Here is a 15,273-nt window from a genome sequence, read left to right on the forward strand (position 1 = left end):
TCTCTCTCTCTCTCTCTCTCTCTCTGTCTCTCAGTCAGACCCAGTAAAGAGATTATGGTGGTCTCTCTCTCTCTCTCTCTCTCTCTCCCTCCCTGTCTCTCAGTCAGCCCCAGTAAAGAGATTAAGGTGATGTCTCTCTCTCTCTGTCTCTCAGTCAGCCCCAGTAAAGAGATTAAGGTTATGTCTCTCTCTCTCTGTCTCTCAGTCAGCCCCAGTAAAGAGATTAAGGTGGTCTCTCTCTCTCTCTCGCTCTCTGTCTCTCAGTCAGCCCCAGTAAGGAGATTAAGGTGGTGTCGGCGGTTCGTCGTAGCAGCATGAGCAGCAGCTGTGGCAGCAGTGGTTACTACAGCAGCAGCCCCACCCTGAGTAGTAGTCCGCCCGTTCTCTGCAACCCCAAATCAGGTAAGATCTTCCACTGCACTGCCCTCCATCACTGACCCGGCTCCCATTACAGACACACCGGCTGTGTGGAGTAGCCACCAGCAGAGTTGCTAAATGTGTGCAGTTTAAATGTTGATAATGCAGTAAACATCTGTGCAAGCAGCAAAACAGTTTATTCAAAGGTGCATTCTTTGACTGTTTCCGGGAAAAGCTGACACAGAGATGGACCACTGACCCCCTGCAAAATACAGAGCCCAGCATTTCACCGAAGCAATGGTCACAAATACGAGCCATTATTTGTCCAAAATTTTTATGTTACAACCCCGCTGCACATTTTTGGCCTGGTTAGTCCTTATTATTGCCCAAACACATTGAAAACCATTCTATTCTGAGTCCATTCAGCTGTAAAATGTTTCAACAGTATATTTCTTATGAAATTTGTTCAGATTAACACCCTAACTCACTTACTACTTTACCAAAGTTCATATATGATAGCTTCAGTTGTCATGTTGTGCTAAAAGACCAGAATGGCACTGCTGGCATGATCCTGGGGCAGGCGCATGGGCTTGTCACTGAGTGGAGACCTACCGTGGAAGGATGGAGGTCAGCAAGTAAATGGAGTCAAAAACATAAAGACTATTGAGTTTATGATCTCTTGAGTCTCCATAAATGTTCTTGTAAATTAAACTTGTTTCCAGACAATGAAGCCTGATGTCTCTTGTAGGTTCATTAACACATCTGCTGAATGTTCTGTCCACAGGCAACCGTTTGTTCTAAGAATTAGCATAACCTCCCTACTGTTCTGGTATCACAAGAGTGGTCTAGTTTATCAGCCTCTTTGTTCTTGAACTGTGGGTAGTCCATCATTGGAGGGTCCTGTGAAGCATAAAGACAGTTTTTGGTATTTTTCCTGCCTTGCACAACATTATCATCTTTTACTGTCTTCAGTAGACCAGTACAGAGAAGAAGCATGGTTCAGACAGCTAATACTCAGAAGAGGCATATGGATCTATCCTGTGTTTCTAAAAGCCTGGAAAAGACTGGGTTAACATCGAGGGCCCGGCAGAGCAGACACACCTCATAATGCCCCTTTTCCACCAAGGCAGTTTGAGGTCTGGCTCGGAGACGGTGCCTAATCTTGAACCAGTTCTTCGCGTTTCGACAGCCAAAGAACCGGCTCTCGGCCACGAAAACTGGTTCGAGAGCGGCACCAACACTTTGTTGGTCTAGAAAAAAATAACCGCTACGTCAGGGGCTGAGGGCGGGATTATCGTGACCAACTAAAACATTAAAAAAGCAGAGCTAGTGTAGCGTCTAGTCTGCCTAAAAAGAAGAAAAACCAGAGTTTTATTTTTCAAATGTTTCGCTTTGTTGCTAGCCAGCTATGTATTTCTTAGCTGTTTAGCGAGCTGCTAATTTCTCACATCAATCTTACGAACGTAACATTGATGTGAGAAATTAGTAGCTATGCTTGCTTGGGTAATGTTAGCTAACCAACAGCTAGCTAGCCAGTTTACAGTAGCTAACGTTAGCATGCTACTTTCTAACATTGCCATTGACTCACCTACCAATGTCCCTTAACATTTGGGTTCATAAAAGGCTAACTATGTATAAAATGTAGTGAACAAGTTTGTTTTTTAAAGCGCGGTTCTCTTGTTTGTTCCCGCTGGCTATCTTGCAGTGGCGGCTGCAAGCTAGCGAAACACTATGGTCGCGAAACACCGCAGATTGTATGAAATGTGTGTGCTATTGTGAAAGCTATAGCATGAGATTGTTGGATAATTAAGTGGCAACTAATTCCAAAGCTTTATCTTAAATGTGTCACGTAGCTTTCTTGTGTTACAAAATTCAAATTACAGAACAGAGCTAAATTTAGTTAAATCGATTTAAATTACTAAGAATAAACTTTTAGGTTAGGTTGAGTGCAATGAACAATAATGGTTAGAACACAGACCTCACAAAAGCTGTGTGTCATGAGCATTTAACATAATTTAAATCGATAAATGCCATCCTTGTTAATTAAACAATCTCACGTTGTAGTTTTCGCAAGCACACAAACTACAGACAGTCTGCGGTGTTTCGCGAGCATAATCATTTACTCTCGAGCATACTTCGCGAGCATAATCATTTACGCGATCGGTGTCAATTATTCTTTGAATTATTTGTTTTATTCTTAATCAATGAGGATAAAGGGGAACAGGTTGAAAGTAATGATCGATTTAAAGGTAGTGTTTGGGCTTCCCCTGTTTCCAGCTCACCAGCCACCACTGCTAGCTTGGCGCTAGCGGAAAAGCGGAGACATATACAGTGACGTAATGACGTGGCTCTGTAGCCTGTGGAAAAGCAAACCGGTTCTTAGAAGGTCAGTTGAAGCAACTCCGAACTGGCGCTGGCACCAGCCCAGAACTAGCACCTAGTTTGCGTTGGTAGAAAAGGGGTCGTCTTTCAGTCTACTTTACTTGGGCACTAAGTACTCTGATACTCTGGAATGTGCACCAACAACAGGAACACTACTATGGCTGTTGTGGATACATGGCCTGGCCTTTTGCCTTCTGTCGTGTGGCTTGAGTTGTGGTTGTGGAGCATAAGTAGAAGGTTGCTGAGTTTACTGTCATCTGGGACAAAGCTTGAGCAATGTCAATGATCTGAATTGATTTAGTAATTGTTCAGCTGTGGAAATGTGTACATTAATAACATTTAAAACTAACCACCTTAGTTTCCCTGGGAAGAGTGTTAGCTAAAATAATGTTTGTAACATCAGTACCCCTCTTCAGTATACAGGACTATACAGTAACTGTCCTGATATGGCAGTGCATTTTCTGCTGCTGGTATGTTTTAACAATGAAAACACAAAGGCAAAAAGGATTTGATTTTGTTGCTCTGGGGTGCCACCGTGAGAAACAAGGAAGTAAGCAGCTGTTGTTCCCCTGCCACTGAGGCCCTGATGTCTGTACCACCCATCTGAACTGGAAGGTCCGCTGGCTTTAGTGGCTTGTTTGTTTTCTCTCAGGCCATAAAGTGCTCATTAGTACAGAACGGCAGCCCTTTGTGCCACTTGGCAATGCTCTGTCATAATTGCGCCGTTAAAATGTCCGAGGTGAGCCAAATAGAGTTATGTATGGGAGAGTCATACGCTATTTACTTCCCATAAACTTGCCATTATTCCTGAAGCACTGCCAAGGAGCTTTTTTCTCTCAATCTTCATTGAGCAAGTTCCCTTTTTTGTCAATATTGTACTTCCCCTCCCCTTGCCTGGTCCTTGGATGCTCCCTGAATGTTCCAAAAAAAGGGACAGTTGGTCAAAGGTCAGTGGTCTCCAGTTCCCCTTCTTGACTGCACGGCAGTAATGAACTTTAACATTGCAATACTCTTGTGCCTTTGAACTAAAAAGATGCATGTATCATGGTGTGTAGTCATTATTGATGCATCCCTTCACTGTAATGATTGGACTTAATCACAATTACAAATAAAATTGCTAAATGGGCAAAATGGTTTACACACATTTTATTCACGAGGTGGCAAGGAAGCAGTACATACATATAAACATTTTGTTTCTATTTAAAGTAGAAGCTGGTGAAGCTCATGGGTAATCCTGTTTAAATGGCTCAGTCTCTAATGGGAAACTTTAAATACTGAGTTACGGCCGCACCCTAACCGAAACCATAGGGTGAGCATGGAGGAAGCCGGAGAGAGAGAGAGCTGGCACAATAAACCCTTTGACCCTATAGTCACTTGAGAAGTTCCTCTGCCCAGAGTGGAGGGGACTGGGGGAAGGGAGGGGTTGTTGTCATGAGCTGGCAACTTCACAGAGGCCCAGAGGGCTTCCGAATTGAATGGGTGGGAAGTCAGGGCCGGCAGCCAGAGGGGGATGGCTCCATTCTTCAGGGGGGAACAGAGGAACGTTTCATACGGCTGGATGCACCCCTCCACCGTGCCGAATTGGAGGGAGCGGCTGCCATGGCGATCAAACATGTGCCCCAAGCATGGTGGCAGTGAGGGGCTGGTAATGGAATACCTGCAAATGTGAGGGTCTCTCTCCTTGTAGGTCAGAGGGATTCATGGTTCTCTGTGTACTGGAGCTTGGAGGGCATGTCCACCTGAACAGCTGAGAGGTTTGTGTTCAGACTGCGGTCGATCACAGGCAGTAGCACAGCAGTTGTGATACTGACCACATCCCAGAACATGCTTTTAAGCAATGGGAGATGCTTGACGCGCTCACTTTCTGAGGATTATGCGGTCACAAACATGCAGCACTCTGATTGTGGAAGTGAGAGACACACAACATACTCTTTGTGAGGAACCTGAGGTATACAACGGCACACTTTCTCCCTTGACTGTGTGAATTATGAAAGGACAATACCCATTCTGTTAGGAAAGTGTGTTAAGAAACACACAGTATTCCCTCTCCTTGAAGACTGTACCCACCATGCACACTATGAGCAAAGTGCAGCACAGTATGACCACACAGCTTTCACTTTCCACATACAGGCCTGTTAGTTAATGAAAAGACTACTGATGTACCGCAGTTTGGAACTGACAATTGTATCACTTGTTCCTTGTCAAACGGGAAACAAATCGGCCTATATTCGGAAGATCATACAACTGAGATCGTAATTTCTGCTAAAACAACACAAGATTTTCTTTCGGGGGGGTCTTGACATTATTTTACTTATAAATTAACTTTTAAAACTTTTTAACTAAGAAATTAATTGAGCATGCTACTCTTGCCTAATTAGTTCAAGGAAAGCAATGACCTCACTGTTATGTTGATGACCTAATAGTCATGTTATTTTAATGTCATTTTGCTGACATTGGTGTTATAAAGCTGTTTCATTAAATACAGATGGGACTGGTGGAGATATAATGTCCCACTTAAACTGTGACTGTGACTTGACCCATCGTCACTCATTTTCCTGGAAAATCCTCTGTGGAATGCAGATGATGCAGGCCATTCTAGAATAAGAATAAAAGGCTCCATATTAAATCATTGCAATGGGAATGAATGGCAGGGAAAAAAAGAAAGCCAATTAAGAGTAATACATAGCAAAAAAAGATTTAATGGCTTTGCTGGTTAACACAAATATCTGGCCATTCCATGGGAGACCTACAGTAGCGGGAGGGATCGCGTGATTCTGGTAACCAGCGCAAGTGCCCCATTGCAACAGCAGCTGGCTTTCCCTGTTTAGAAAGTAGGTCCAGACAGCTTGTGAGGAATGCACTGTGTATTGGTCAATATTGTTGCATTGACTTTTGCTCTTTGTGGCAGCTTTTAAAGGTAAACTGAGCAAGGACACTTTCCCCTGCTGTGAACCCTCAACCAGATTTGACCCATGGCCTAGTGGGTATTTTTTTCACATCTGACCCCCTCTGTCCCACACGGAGGGGTCGGAGGGCACACTGCCCAGTGCCATGATCTCTTTGGTCTCGCGCTGCGCTGTCACATGGGGTGGGCGTGTCACATTAATCAGCCTAAGGATTGCAGCACGATGCTGCGGGGCAGAGTTATGATGGCTGCTCTTCCCTTTGGGGTGGGGGGTGGGGGGCGGGGGGGGTTGCAGTGCTTCTCCGCCTGGGCTATAGAGCTCATTCATCATGGCCTAGGTCTGCCAGTCATCCAGAGGCATGTCTGGATTCAGAGGTCACCTCTGCATTCTCTTTTCAATTCAATTTAGTTCAATTCAGCTCCAGGTCAACTACATTTAGGTCAGTTTGCCTCAGTGTGGTTCACCTCAGTTCAGCCTAATTCATTTCAATTCCATTCCATTCCATCACCGCCCACCCTAATGCAATTCAGTTCAAACAACAAAAACAACTGTTATATTGTTACTATTACAAAAACTAGTAACAACAGCACAGAATAATCTCCATGGAGAGACCTCTAGAGTATCCCCTAGTCATTCCTCTGTCTGACAGATCACTGTCAAACAAGGCAGTTCAGTTGCATGCAGTTTAACTGTTTATTTAAGCTCAGTTCAGCTCCCTTTCTTTCTTGGCACAACATGTCTCTCTCTTACTCTCTCTCTTTTTATGTCTTTTCCCCCCTGATTCTGTGTCTTTCAGCTGTTTTGTCTTTCTCTCTTTGTCTTACTCAGTAATTTCTGCATATGTCTATACACCTTTTTCACTCCCTGTCATCTTTTCTGTCTCTCTTTCTGCCTTCTCTCTCTCTCTCTCTCTCTCTCTCTCTCTCTCTCTCTCTCTCTCTCTCCCCTTCTCTCTCTCTCTCTCTCTCTCTCTCTCTCCCTGTCCCTCTGTGAGAAGGAATGTGTCTGGTGTTCTCCTTCATTAACCATCTGTACATCAAAGGTGCAGGAAACATTAGAAAGTGGGAGGAGAAGTGGAGAGGCGGTGACTCCTCGTGAGTTGGGAGCGAGAGGGCACGCCGGTGCCGTTTTCAGCCAAGGTTTTTACTTTTACCGATAGAGAGAGATTCTATCGCAAATAGTAGAGGACAGCTACAGTGAGGAGCCAGACACGCCGGTGGTTCACACGGGATCTCTGTGTGACTGCGGCTTGAGCAACTCTGCGGCAACATTTAAAAAAAATTTTTTTTTAAGAAGTGGTTCTTCCAGTGCAGTACGTTTGACCTCACTACTAGTACTACTACTAGTACTAGTCATATTCCCATTCCAAAGTATACGGAAACGGCTGTAAATCCTCTCTGTGGTGCAGTCACACAGCAAGCCTGAAGATTACAAATTAAACCTTGTAGTGATTTTAAAATGAGCGCCGCACAGAAAGCACACTAAGGGAAAAGCCGGTTTATGCCCTTGTCCCTCTAATCACCGCGGTCGTAATCCTCCTCCGGAGCGGCTCTGTCCTTTCGGAGGCCGTGGTGGAGGGTTGAGATGCAGCCAGAGGGAGCCGACGGTTTTTAGCTTCTACGGACATGCATGGCCGCGATTTAGAGCAGCGAAACGGGACGGCCCTAAAAATAACACTGTGGCACACTGCAACGTTGATAGGTCTCCTGCTCCGGGGGGGTGGGGGGGGGGGTGATGCCGGGGAAAAGGAAATTATTATTAAAGGAAATTATGAGGCTGGTACATTTTCCTCTGTGTCTCAATCATTTAACATTTAACAAAATGATGTCTATCAACTTTGACATCTGTTGCAGTAATGTTGTGATTAATGTCATGATGTCATATGTTTCCATGTTATTTATAAGTACATCATTATATATATATTTATATATACACATAATTCCATGAGACCTATTTGTTGTGACCTTTTGTTTGTTGTGTGGTACCCCAATCATATGAGTACGATACCTAGTACCTAGTTATTACATGTCATGTAGTTTTGACCAGACTAGTTTAAGTCTATTAGATTAGGAAACTGTGATATTCCGTTGTACTTCTGGTTTTTATGAGTGCAGAAAACATTGTATGTTACATTTTGGAGCCATTTCAGTTATTTTTTTTACTGTGTGAATGAGTGCTGTGTTCTCCTCCAGCTGTTTCTATATGGATGATGCTTATGGGTTTTTTTGAGGATGACCGGGAGATGAGACTTGATAACTCTGTCTCTGTCTGAGTCCTGTCTGTAATTTGAAGTGGGAGATAATTCCTTATCCGTGATGATCTTAGCCTGTAGATTGCATTAGAGAAGCCGGACCCTTGAGGTGAATATTTCTACTCCAGATTAGATTAGTCTTGCATCCTGAAGAGGTCATTGTCCTGATACCATATGACTTGAGTGTCCAGTTAGGGTGTGATTGTAATTGTATCTCTGTCCAGCAGACTTCTGGACTCTTGAACGCACACGCAACATCTTGGTTTTGGGTCTTGTCTTTTGTGAATAAATGTAGATAGGGATTGGTGAGCACCTGTTGTAGGCGGCCATGACTTTCAACTGATGTTGTGCTAGCATTGGTTGGGTCCTGTTGTCAGACGTCTTTAATCACGGTGCATCTGGTAAATGGTGCACAGATGTGACACAGGGCATTCATGTCTGTTTATCATATCTCTGACCGTGATCCCAGAGTTCAGATGAGTTTATTGTTATGTAATTGTTGCAGTGACCCACTGATTGGGTGTAGGAATCCGCTAGCCCTAAATGTGTTGCCACGACAAATCCCTTACTGACTCTCATTCTTCAGGCACTGGCATGTGACCTTGTTCTTCCAACAAGATTGTGGCTTCTGTCCTCCTCCTACTGCACTATATGAACAGAACTGCAGAACCGTTTACTTTCCTCCTTCTGTTCTTCCTTTGTCTTCTTCTTTCCAAAATGCCCTTAGCGCCAAGAGAATGACAGTGTGAATCTTTTTTTCCCCTCACAGTCCTGAAGAGACAAGTCAGCCCTGAGGAGCTGCAGACGCCGGGGGGGCCGTACATAAAGAAGACTTTCACGGTACGTCCGCAACCCAACCCCCCCTTCCCTCCCGCCCCCCCGCCCCCCCGCCTCCCCCGCCTCCACCCCAGGTTAGGAAGACAAAGAGCCCTTTAAGGGCACCAAACAGCAGCAGCCCTCTAAGCATAGTGGCCACAGACTCTGTCTTTGGGGAGTGAGTGGCAAATTAGAATTTGATAAACAGGGTCATTTTCACAGATTACCGTCCCCTAACTTCATTATCAACTGGGCTCAGGGGACGCATTACCAGTGAGGGACAGAGTCGTGGGCAGGAATCACCGCATGATGTCGCCACTGGGGGAATCTGGAGAAATGCGCCCTCGCCTTTCTTTTTTTTTTTTTTTTTATTACAAACAACAACTAATACAAAGAAATGATTTTGTTTTTACTAGCATTTGACAAAGCTATGAACAGGTTATTCAGAAAAAAGGAAAGACTATTAAAGGTTTTCCACAATCTACATCTGTACCAATCAGAAACTGCTATGGTTATATAGCCTCGCCTTTCCTTAGGATTGGAGCGAGCGCTTGGTTTAGCTTGTACTGTACGCCATGAAGTGGAACACTATGAGAGTCACTGGAGCACTAAGGAATCCATTTAATTTGTGGGATGACTAGAATAGCTGGTCATTTTGACATAGGTAAATTTCCACTGGTAATTTCATGGGGTCTTTTTTGGCATCTTTTGGGACAACTTTTTAGCATTGAAAATCAGTAATTTAAATCAGTGGTCAGCTGCCAAGCTCATGCTGTGAATCCTAATGCATCCTTACAAAGTAAACAGCAGCTAACAGCACACAGAGTGTCACGTTCATTTGCACCACAGGAGCTTCTAAAATCGGTATACATGTCTGCTGTCACAGTCCCCTGTCCTGATTCTGACACAAGATGCTCCTGGCTCCGCTAACCCCTGACTTTGGTTCCTCAGATCGTGGGTGATGCTGTGGGCTGGGGCTTCGTCGTTAGGGGGGGCAAGCCCTGCCACATCCAGGCCGTGGACCCCAGCGGCCCAGCCGCCGCTGCCGGCATGAAGGTACGCAGTGCATCGTGGGAGGGCTGACCACCAACTCCGGCCAATGCAGCGAGTCTCGGCGATGAACACATTCGGTGGCTAACATCCAGCGGCAATGTGTGATGGATTACTGTTGCATTGCCGTGTTGCCTCACAGACTCCTTTTGTCCTCCCTGTAACCATTGTGTAGTAAGACAATATCCTGTCTATCTCTGCGGCTTTGGTTTGGAGCGTGGGCTAGGAAAACATGCTTGACATTTAGCACATTTCACATTTATCCACCCCAAAGATGACTGATGAACGGTCACAGCACTGGAAAAATTTCTCTTGATTGGTTGCAATCCAAGAGAGAATCCTGATTGGTTGCAATGCAAGAGGAAGTTACTGGCCTATATGAAAGGTGTATGCTGCTGGGTTTGAGTTTCTCACATTAAGGCTTTGAAAATTTCCACTCTGTTTGTCAGGTGGGTGATGGACATACACGGTCTACCTTATCCGTCTGTCTATTTGCTGATCCTAATGCCATTGACCGCTAAACATATGACTGGATGTTAAAATAATATTTCTTTCCTGTTGTGCAGCTGTGCTTCCCTCAGCTTCATTTTAATGCCTGTCACCGAAATATAGTCAAGAAAATTGTGTTATTGAGCTCCCCTACCAAAGTTTGCAAATTCTCTGGCAGAACAGTTTCAAGCTTATAGTAAATATTTTTACCATCAAGGTCCCTCCCAGGTGATCACTGGTGCGGAAGTATTGTAACAATGTGCTTGTTTTTTTCTCGTCAAACCCAGCACTTATACAATTCTTAAGATGACCACATGGTTCCTCTGCTTATGTTTCCTGAACGCATTCATGTCAAACAGAAGAGGTTCCACCTCTGTGCTGGAACAGCTTGAAACTTCAGGCATTTCTGTGGATGTTATTGCCTTCCTCCTTCCGGCTCAATTGTCCTTTTCCTAAAAGTGGAAGGACTTTGAGATGGTTCTGTTTTCATAAGAATTACAGAGGTACTCCTTGTTTGTTTTGCATCAAAATTTCAGGCGCATTAACGGAACCAAAATTTTTGTGGGGGATCCCCACACATTACACACACATTAAAAAGGCGAAATATTGGCAGCCTGTTTTCATGAGATCACAAGCTCATGAATCAGACGTCTCTCTTTGTTATTTATAATTCATTCACGCATTTGATAATGGTGATTTTTGCCTTTCCTGACTGCTAATGAGGGCTAAAAGCCTTGCCATTGAACTGAAGCACTCGTCTAAGCATTCAGCCACTGTATGTCCTCTACCCTATGTGGCAATGAGTGGCAGAAGTGGTATCAGCACAGAACGCACCACACAAGCATGTCAGCGTGAGCGTTTGTATGCTAGGGTCCTCCTTCAAATCTGGAATCAGCTGAAACTTACCGGGTGTAGGATGGTCAGTGATGGAGGCTGTTTCAGAGGCTCTCTGGAGCAGCTGTAGGTTGAGCTTTGATCAGGGCCTGGAAACTTTCCCTGTATGATTCTGCCTTAGCCTCAAATATCTCACCACTTCCTGCTCAGCTGTGGCATAGTCATTTTCTCATTCTGCTTGATATGATGCAGCTGTTATAAAGATTACCTCAGGTTGCCCATATTTGTTTGTATTTATTTATCCTGTTTATCAGGAACCAGTGATATTAAAGGGGACACCTGAGGTATTACACCACAGTTAGGGGCAAGTTACAGTGTCTTGGTGCAACAAGAGGTGAATGAAAATCACATTACAAATACAAGGACAAATGAAAGAACTGAGGCAATAACAACAGCTTTTAAAAGCTGTGGATGAATAACTACCTAATAGATTAGGTAATAGAAAATGACCATAACAAGACAGAGGGCAAAGAAGGATCATTTGGACATTTAAATTACAACACATTTATATTTACACTGTCATTTAGTAGAGGCTATTATCCATCTGGATAACATCCTCTAATAAATGACAGGGTAGCTATAAATTGCAGCATTCAATAAAGTCACAGTAACAGCAAAACATACTAGTGTGCCTGTCGCAGTAGAGCAAGTATTGCAATGATACATGCGTATGGCAGTGTAATTTAAGAGTTAATCGCAAAGCCTTGCTGATTAGCAGTGACAAACATAGACTTGTGAATATTGGTATTTACTGGCTTTACAAACAAATCCCTAACAATCTTTAAGAGTCTCTCTAAATCAGTTGCATCAATGTGACTACATGTATCACGATTGATACTAACAGAAATGAGGGGGTGACGGAATGTTAGCTTGAATGATGTAGCCCACATGAAGAGTCAATGAATTGGGTCATAGTTCATCTCTCAGAGGAGCTAAGGACCTCTAAAGGGTGATCTGACTTATAATATAAATGGGACAGGCAGTGTAATCAAGGAGTCATGCCACGGCTGCCATGTTGAATATCTGACCAAACAAACCTGGCTCCTCAGGAATACAAATCTACATCTGTAGTCCACATTTTTTAATCCACACATGTGGGAAGGTGGTCTGCAAATTTAAGCAGTATACATGTCAAGCCCTCAAATACTTACAATAGACCTGCTTCTCTAATCAAATTTGACATGTCGTTTTCAGTACTGGGTTGTCCTGTCAATTATGGAATGCACTGTCTGTGATATTAGTTTCTCTAATTTTCTGCTGTACACCAGCATATGTGTAACAGTAATACTATAACACACCTGGTCTGAGGTAAATATATCATTTTATCTCTTGACATTTGTCTTTGTCTATAATATATGAGTGGATGTCTGTGATGATATTCTTGTCATTTAACTTCAAATACACTCAATTCTAAAATCAAACAATGAACACAACTCCCAGCTTTTACAGAGTAGGAACCGAACAACAATTTGCTGGCTTGAAGTTATAAAGAAATCTGTTTGAAGTGAATCTCCATAGAAATGAGCTTTGTGTCAGTTGTGTCAGCTTTTTTTGAGGGTCCTCTTGCTAATCGTATACACAGTGTGATTAGCAGCTGCCCGCAGGGCATCGCTGAGTAGCCTGGATCAATTTGCTGATTGTCAGCGTCTCTCTCTATATGTGATGATTCATAATAAATCATAAAAGCCTCCCACTCTAGTTTGCTGATTCTGTGTCAGTATAAATTAGCATTTTCATGAGGACTTATGAGAACTTTGAGAGAGGTATCAGGCCACTCCTACTCCTTACTTTGAGTGGTGGGGTGGGGGTGATGGGGTGTATGGTTTTGGGGGGAGGGTGGCATGTGGTCTAAGGTTGCAGCACACCACTGCCAAAATCTGTCCTTTACATGTTTCCCCAAAGCAAAGTACTGACAGGTTCATCTCACAGCATTGCAATGATGTAAAAACCTGTTTGCCCACTTATTAAAGGGAGTCAGACATTATGGGCCTTTGGTTAGTGTCATTTAGTGTCATTATACTCAGCTCCTCAAGTTCACTGCTTCTATACTGATTAGCATTTTTATTTTTCTGTGTTAGTACAACATTCAGCAAATCTTGAAACGTAGTGTCATTGCTGTGGCATTTAAGGGTTAAAAATAGTTTTAGCAAGTGCCCACACCTACCTCTTTTTTTTCTCAAGAAATATTGAGTCTCTCATTGATTGAGGTCTGCTGTAAACATTGGACACGAGCCAAGAAAAACACGCTCGAAAATTTGGAGGTTATTGCAGTAGGCGTGGAGTTTTTTTTAAAGAGCTAAGTTTACAAAGTGTGGCTGCATGCTCGGGCGCAAGCTCAGGGGTAAGGGAAGGTATGCTAGCTTTTAACAACAGCTGTGTTGCAATGAAACAGCACAGAAGAAAAGAAACTAGGATAACCCTGCCACAGTAGGAAAGAGTGCCCCATTTAATCATCCGTGACAGGACAGGCACTTTTGTATGTGTGTGTGTGTATAATGAGGAGCTTGTTCTCTTTTTTGTTCCTTGTCTAGGTTTGCCAGTTTGTGGTTTCCGTCAATGGCCTGAACGTTCTCTCCATGGACTACAGGGCAGTGAGCAACCTCATCCTGACCGGACCGCGAACTGTTGTCATGGAGGTCATGGAAGAGATAGACTACTGAGATCCGGGGGAGGGATCCAGGCTCCAGGCTCCTCCTCTGACTCGACGGGGCCGAGGAGCCACAGACACACCCCCTCACCCTGTGAGCCCAGCATTTGTCCGGGCTTTTGGGTAGTCGCCGAGGCCCAGGTGGTGCTCTCATTGCAAAGTAATAGAGAGACTTTTCTCCTTGACATCCATTCATTGCCATGTAGTTTAGCACACTCCGGTCCATGCCCAACAGAAAGGGGATTCAGCAAGGGCGGCGGTGTGGCTTAGTGGTAAATGTGAGGGCTTGCGACCCAAAGGTTTCCAGCTGGATTCCCAAGGTGCCACTCGAGTTGTACCCAAGGGCAAGGTGCCTAACTCCAGTTGCCTCAGTGAATATCCAGCCATGTAAACGGATAACGTAAAAATTGCAAGCTAAGTGCATCACTCTAAATGAGGGTGTCTGTATTGTAAAGTATCAATGTGCCAAGGTAACAGAGACTAGACTGTTGTACTTTTTTGCCTCTGAAGACAGAACCAAATCACGGAGAACGGCTCGCTGAAGTGAAAGTCCATCACACTGTAGCCTTTTGTGATGTGACAGACAATGTGCACGTAGGAACACTGTAAAGTCTGTCCCTTCATAGAGAGAACAGGAGTAGGAGTCCTTTTCCAGAGAGAACAGGAGTAGGAGTGGCCTGATACCTCTCACTGGAGCAGAGGTTGGAGTACCTCACAGAGGTACAACAGCTGCTGTGGAGAGTTCATCCTTTTACTTTTAGCTATTGGACAAATGTTTTTTTTTTTTATGGCAGAGGTGTTTCTGCTGGTAAAACCTTGATTTACATATATATTTATAAATCTTGATGGACTGTCACTTCAGCAAATCATTCTTGGTAATAATTCTCAGGATAGTTGTTTAACTGTATGCCAACAATCATTGGAATGACACACGTAATAAGCTGTTAGGTTAGTCTTGAGTTTAGCTGTTAAAACAAGACAAATGGCCCAATGACACTCCTAATGAAGGCCTGGAAGGTCCAGTGGATCCCCTGACTATAAGCTCTGTCGAATACATGAACCATCCACTTCCATGGTCCAACCATGACAAACAGCAGGTAGCGGAATGTCACACTAATGTGATAGTGGTGTTCTTCATGTGTAAAGTTTAAGCTGAATGGCTAAACTGGAGTGAAGGGATCTGTATACAGAGAGTTTTTGGATTTCACAAGACTTTGATGAACAATGAGTGTTTTATTCTGGTAACGTGACTTATTTTGCAGAAAGGAATGTCATGAATAGGTCATAAACACGTTTGCTTCAATGTTAACCAGTGATGTAGATTCTGATATTATCATACACATGTGCTTGTCAAACTGCTTGATTTGAATTTAAACAGCATTGTTAACCGTAGTTAAAGAGGAATCTCATATATGCAAACTGTCAAGTAGAATATGTGTATATGTTAATACATACATAGATTATATGGTACTACATATAGT

General features: G+C 43.7%; 1 protein-coding gene across 2 annotated transcripts in view; it reads left to right on the plus strand.

Annotated features, from left to right (window-relative positions):
* deptor (DEP domain containing MTOR-interacting protein) overlaps positions 1–14,883 on the plus strand; it is a 44,024-nt gene extending 29,141 nt beyond the window's left edge. For both annotated transcript variants that reach the window (XM_036537993.1, XM_036537992.1), the window contains exons 7-10: positions 265–402; positions 8,666–8,736; positions 9,664–9,768; positions 13,677–14,883. In XM_036537993.1, coding sequence (XP_036393886.1) covers positions 265–402; positions 8,666–8,736; positions 9,664–9,768; positions 13,677–13,805 — 443 coding nt within the window. In that variant the 3' untranslated portion in view covers positions 13,806–14,883. The remainder of the gene's footprint in view (positions 1–264; positions 403–8,665; positions 8,737–9,663; positions 9,769–13,676) is intronic.
* The last annotated feature ends 390 nt before the right edge of the window (positions 14,884–15,273 follow it).

This window comes from Megalops cyprinoides, chromosome 10 (genome assembly GCF_013368585.1).
Source record: "Megalops cyprinoides isolate fMegCyp1 chromosome 10, fMegCyp1.pri, whole genome shotgun sequence".
Classification (NCBI taxonomy): Eukaryota; Metazoa; Chordata; class Actinopteri; order Elopiformes; family Megalopidae; genus Megalops; species Megalops cyprinoides.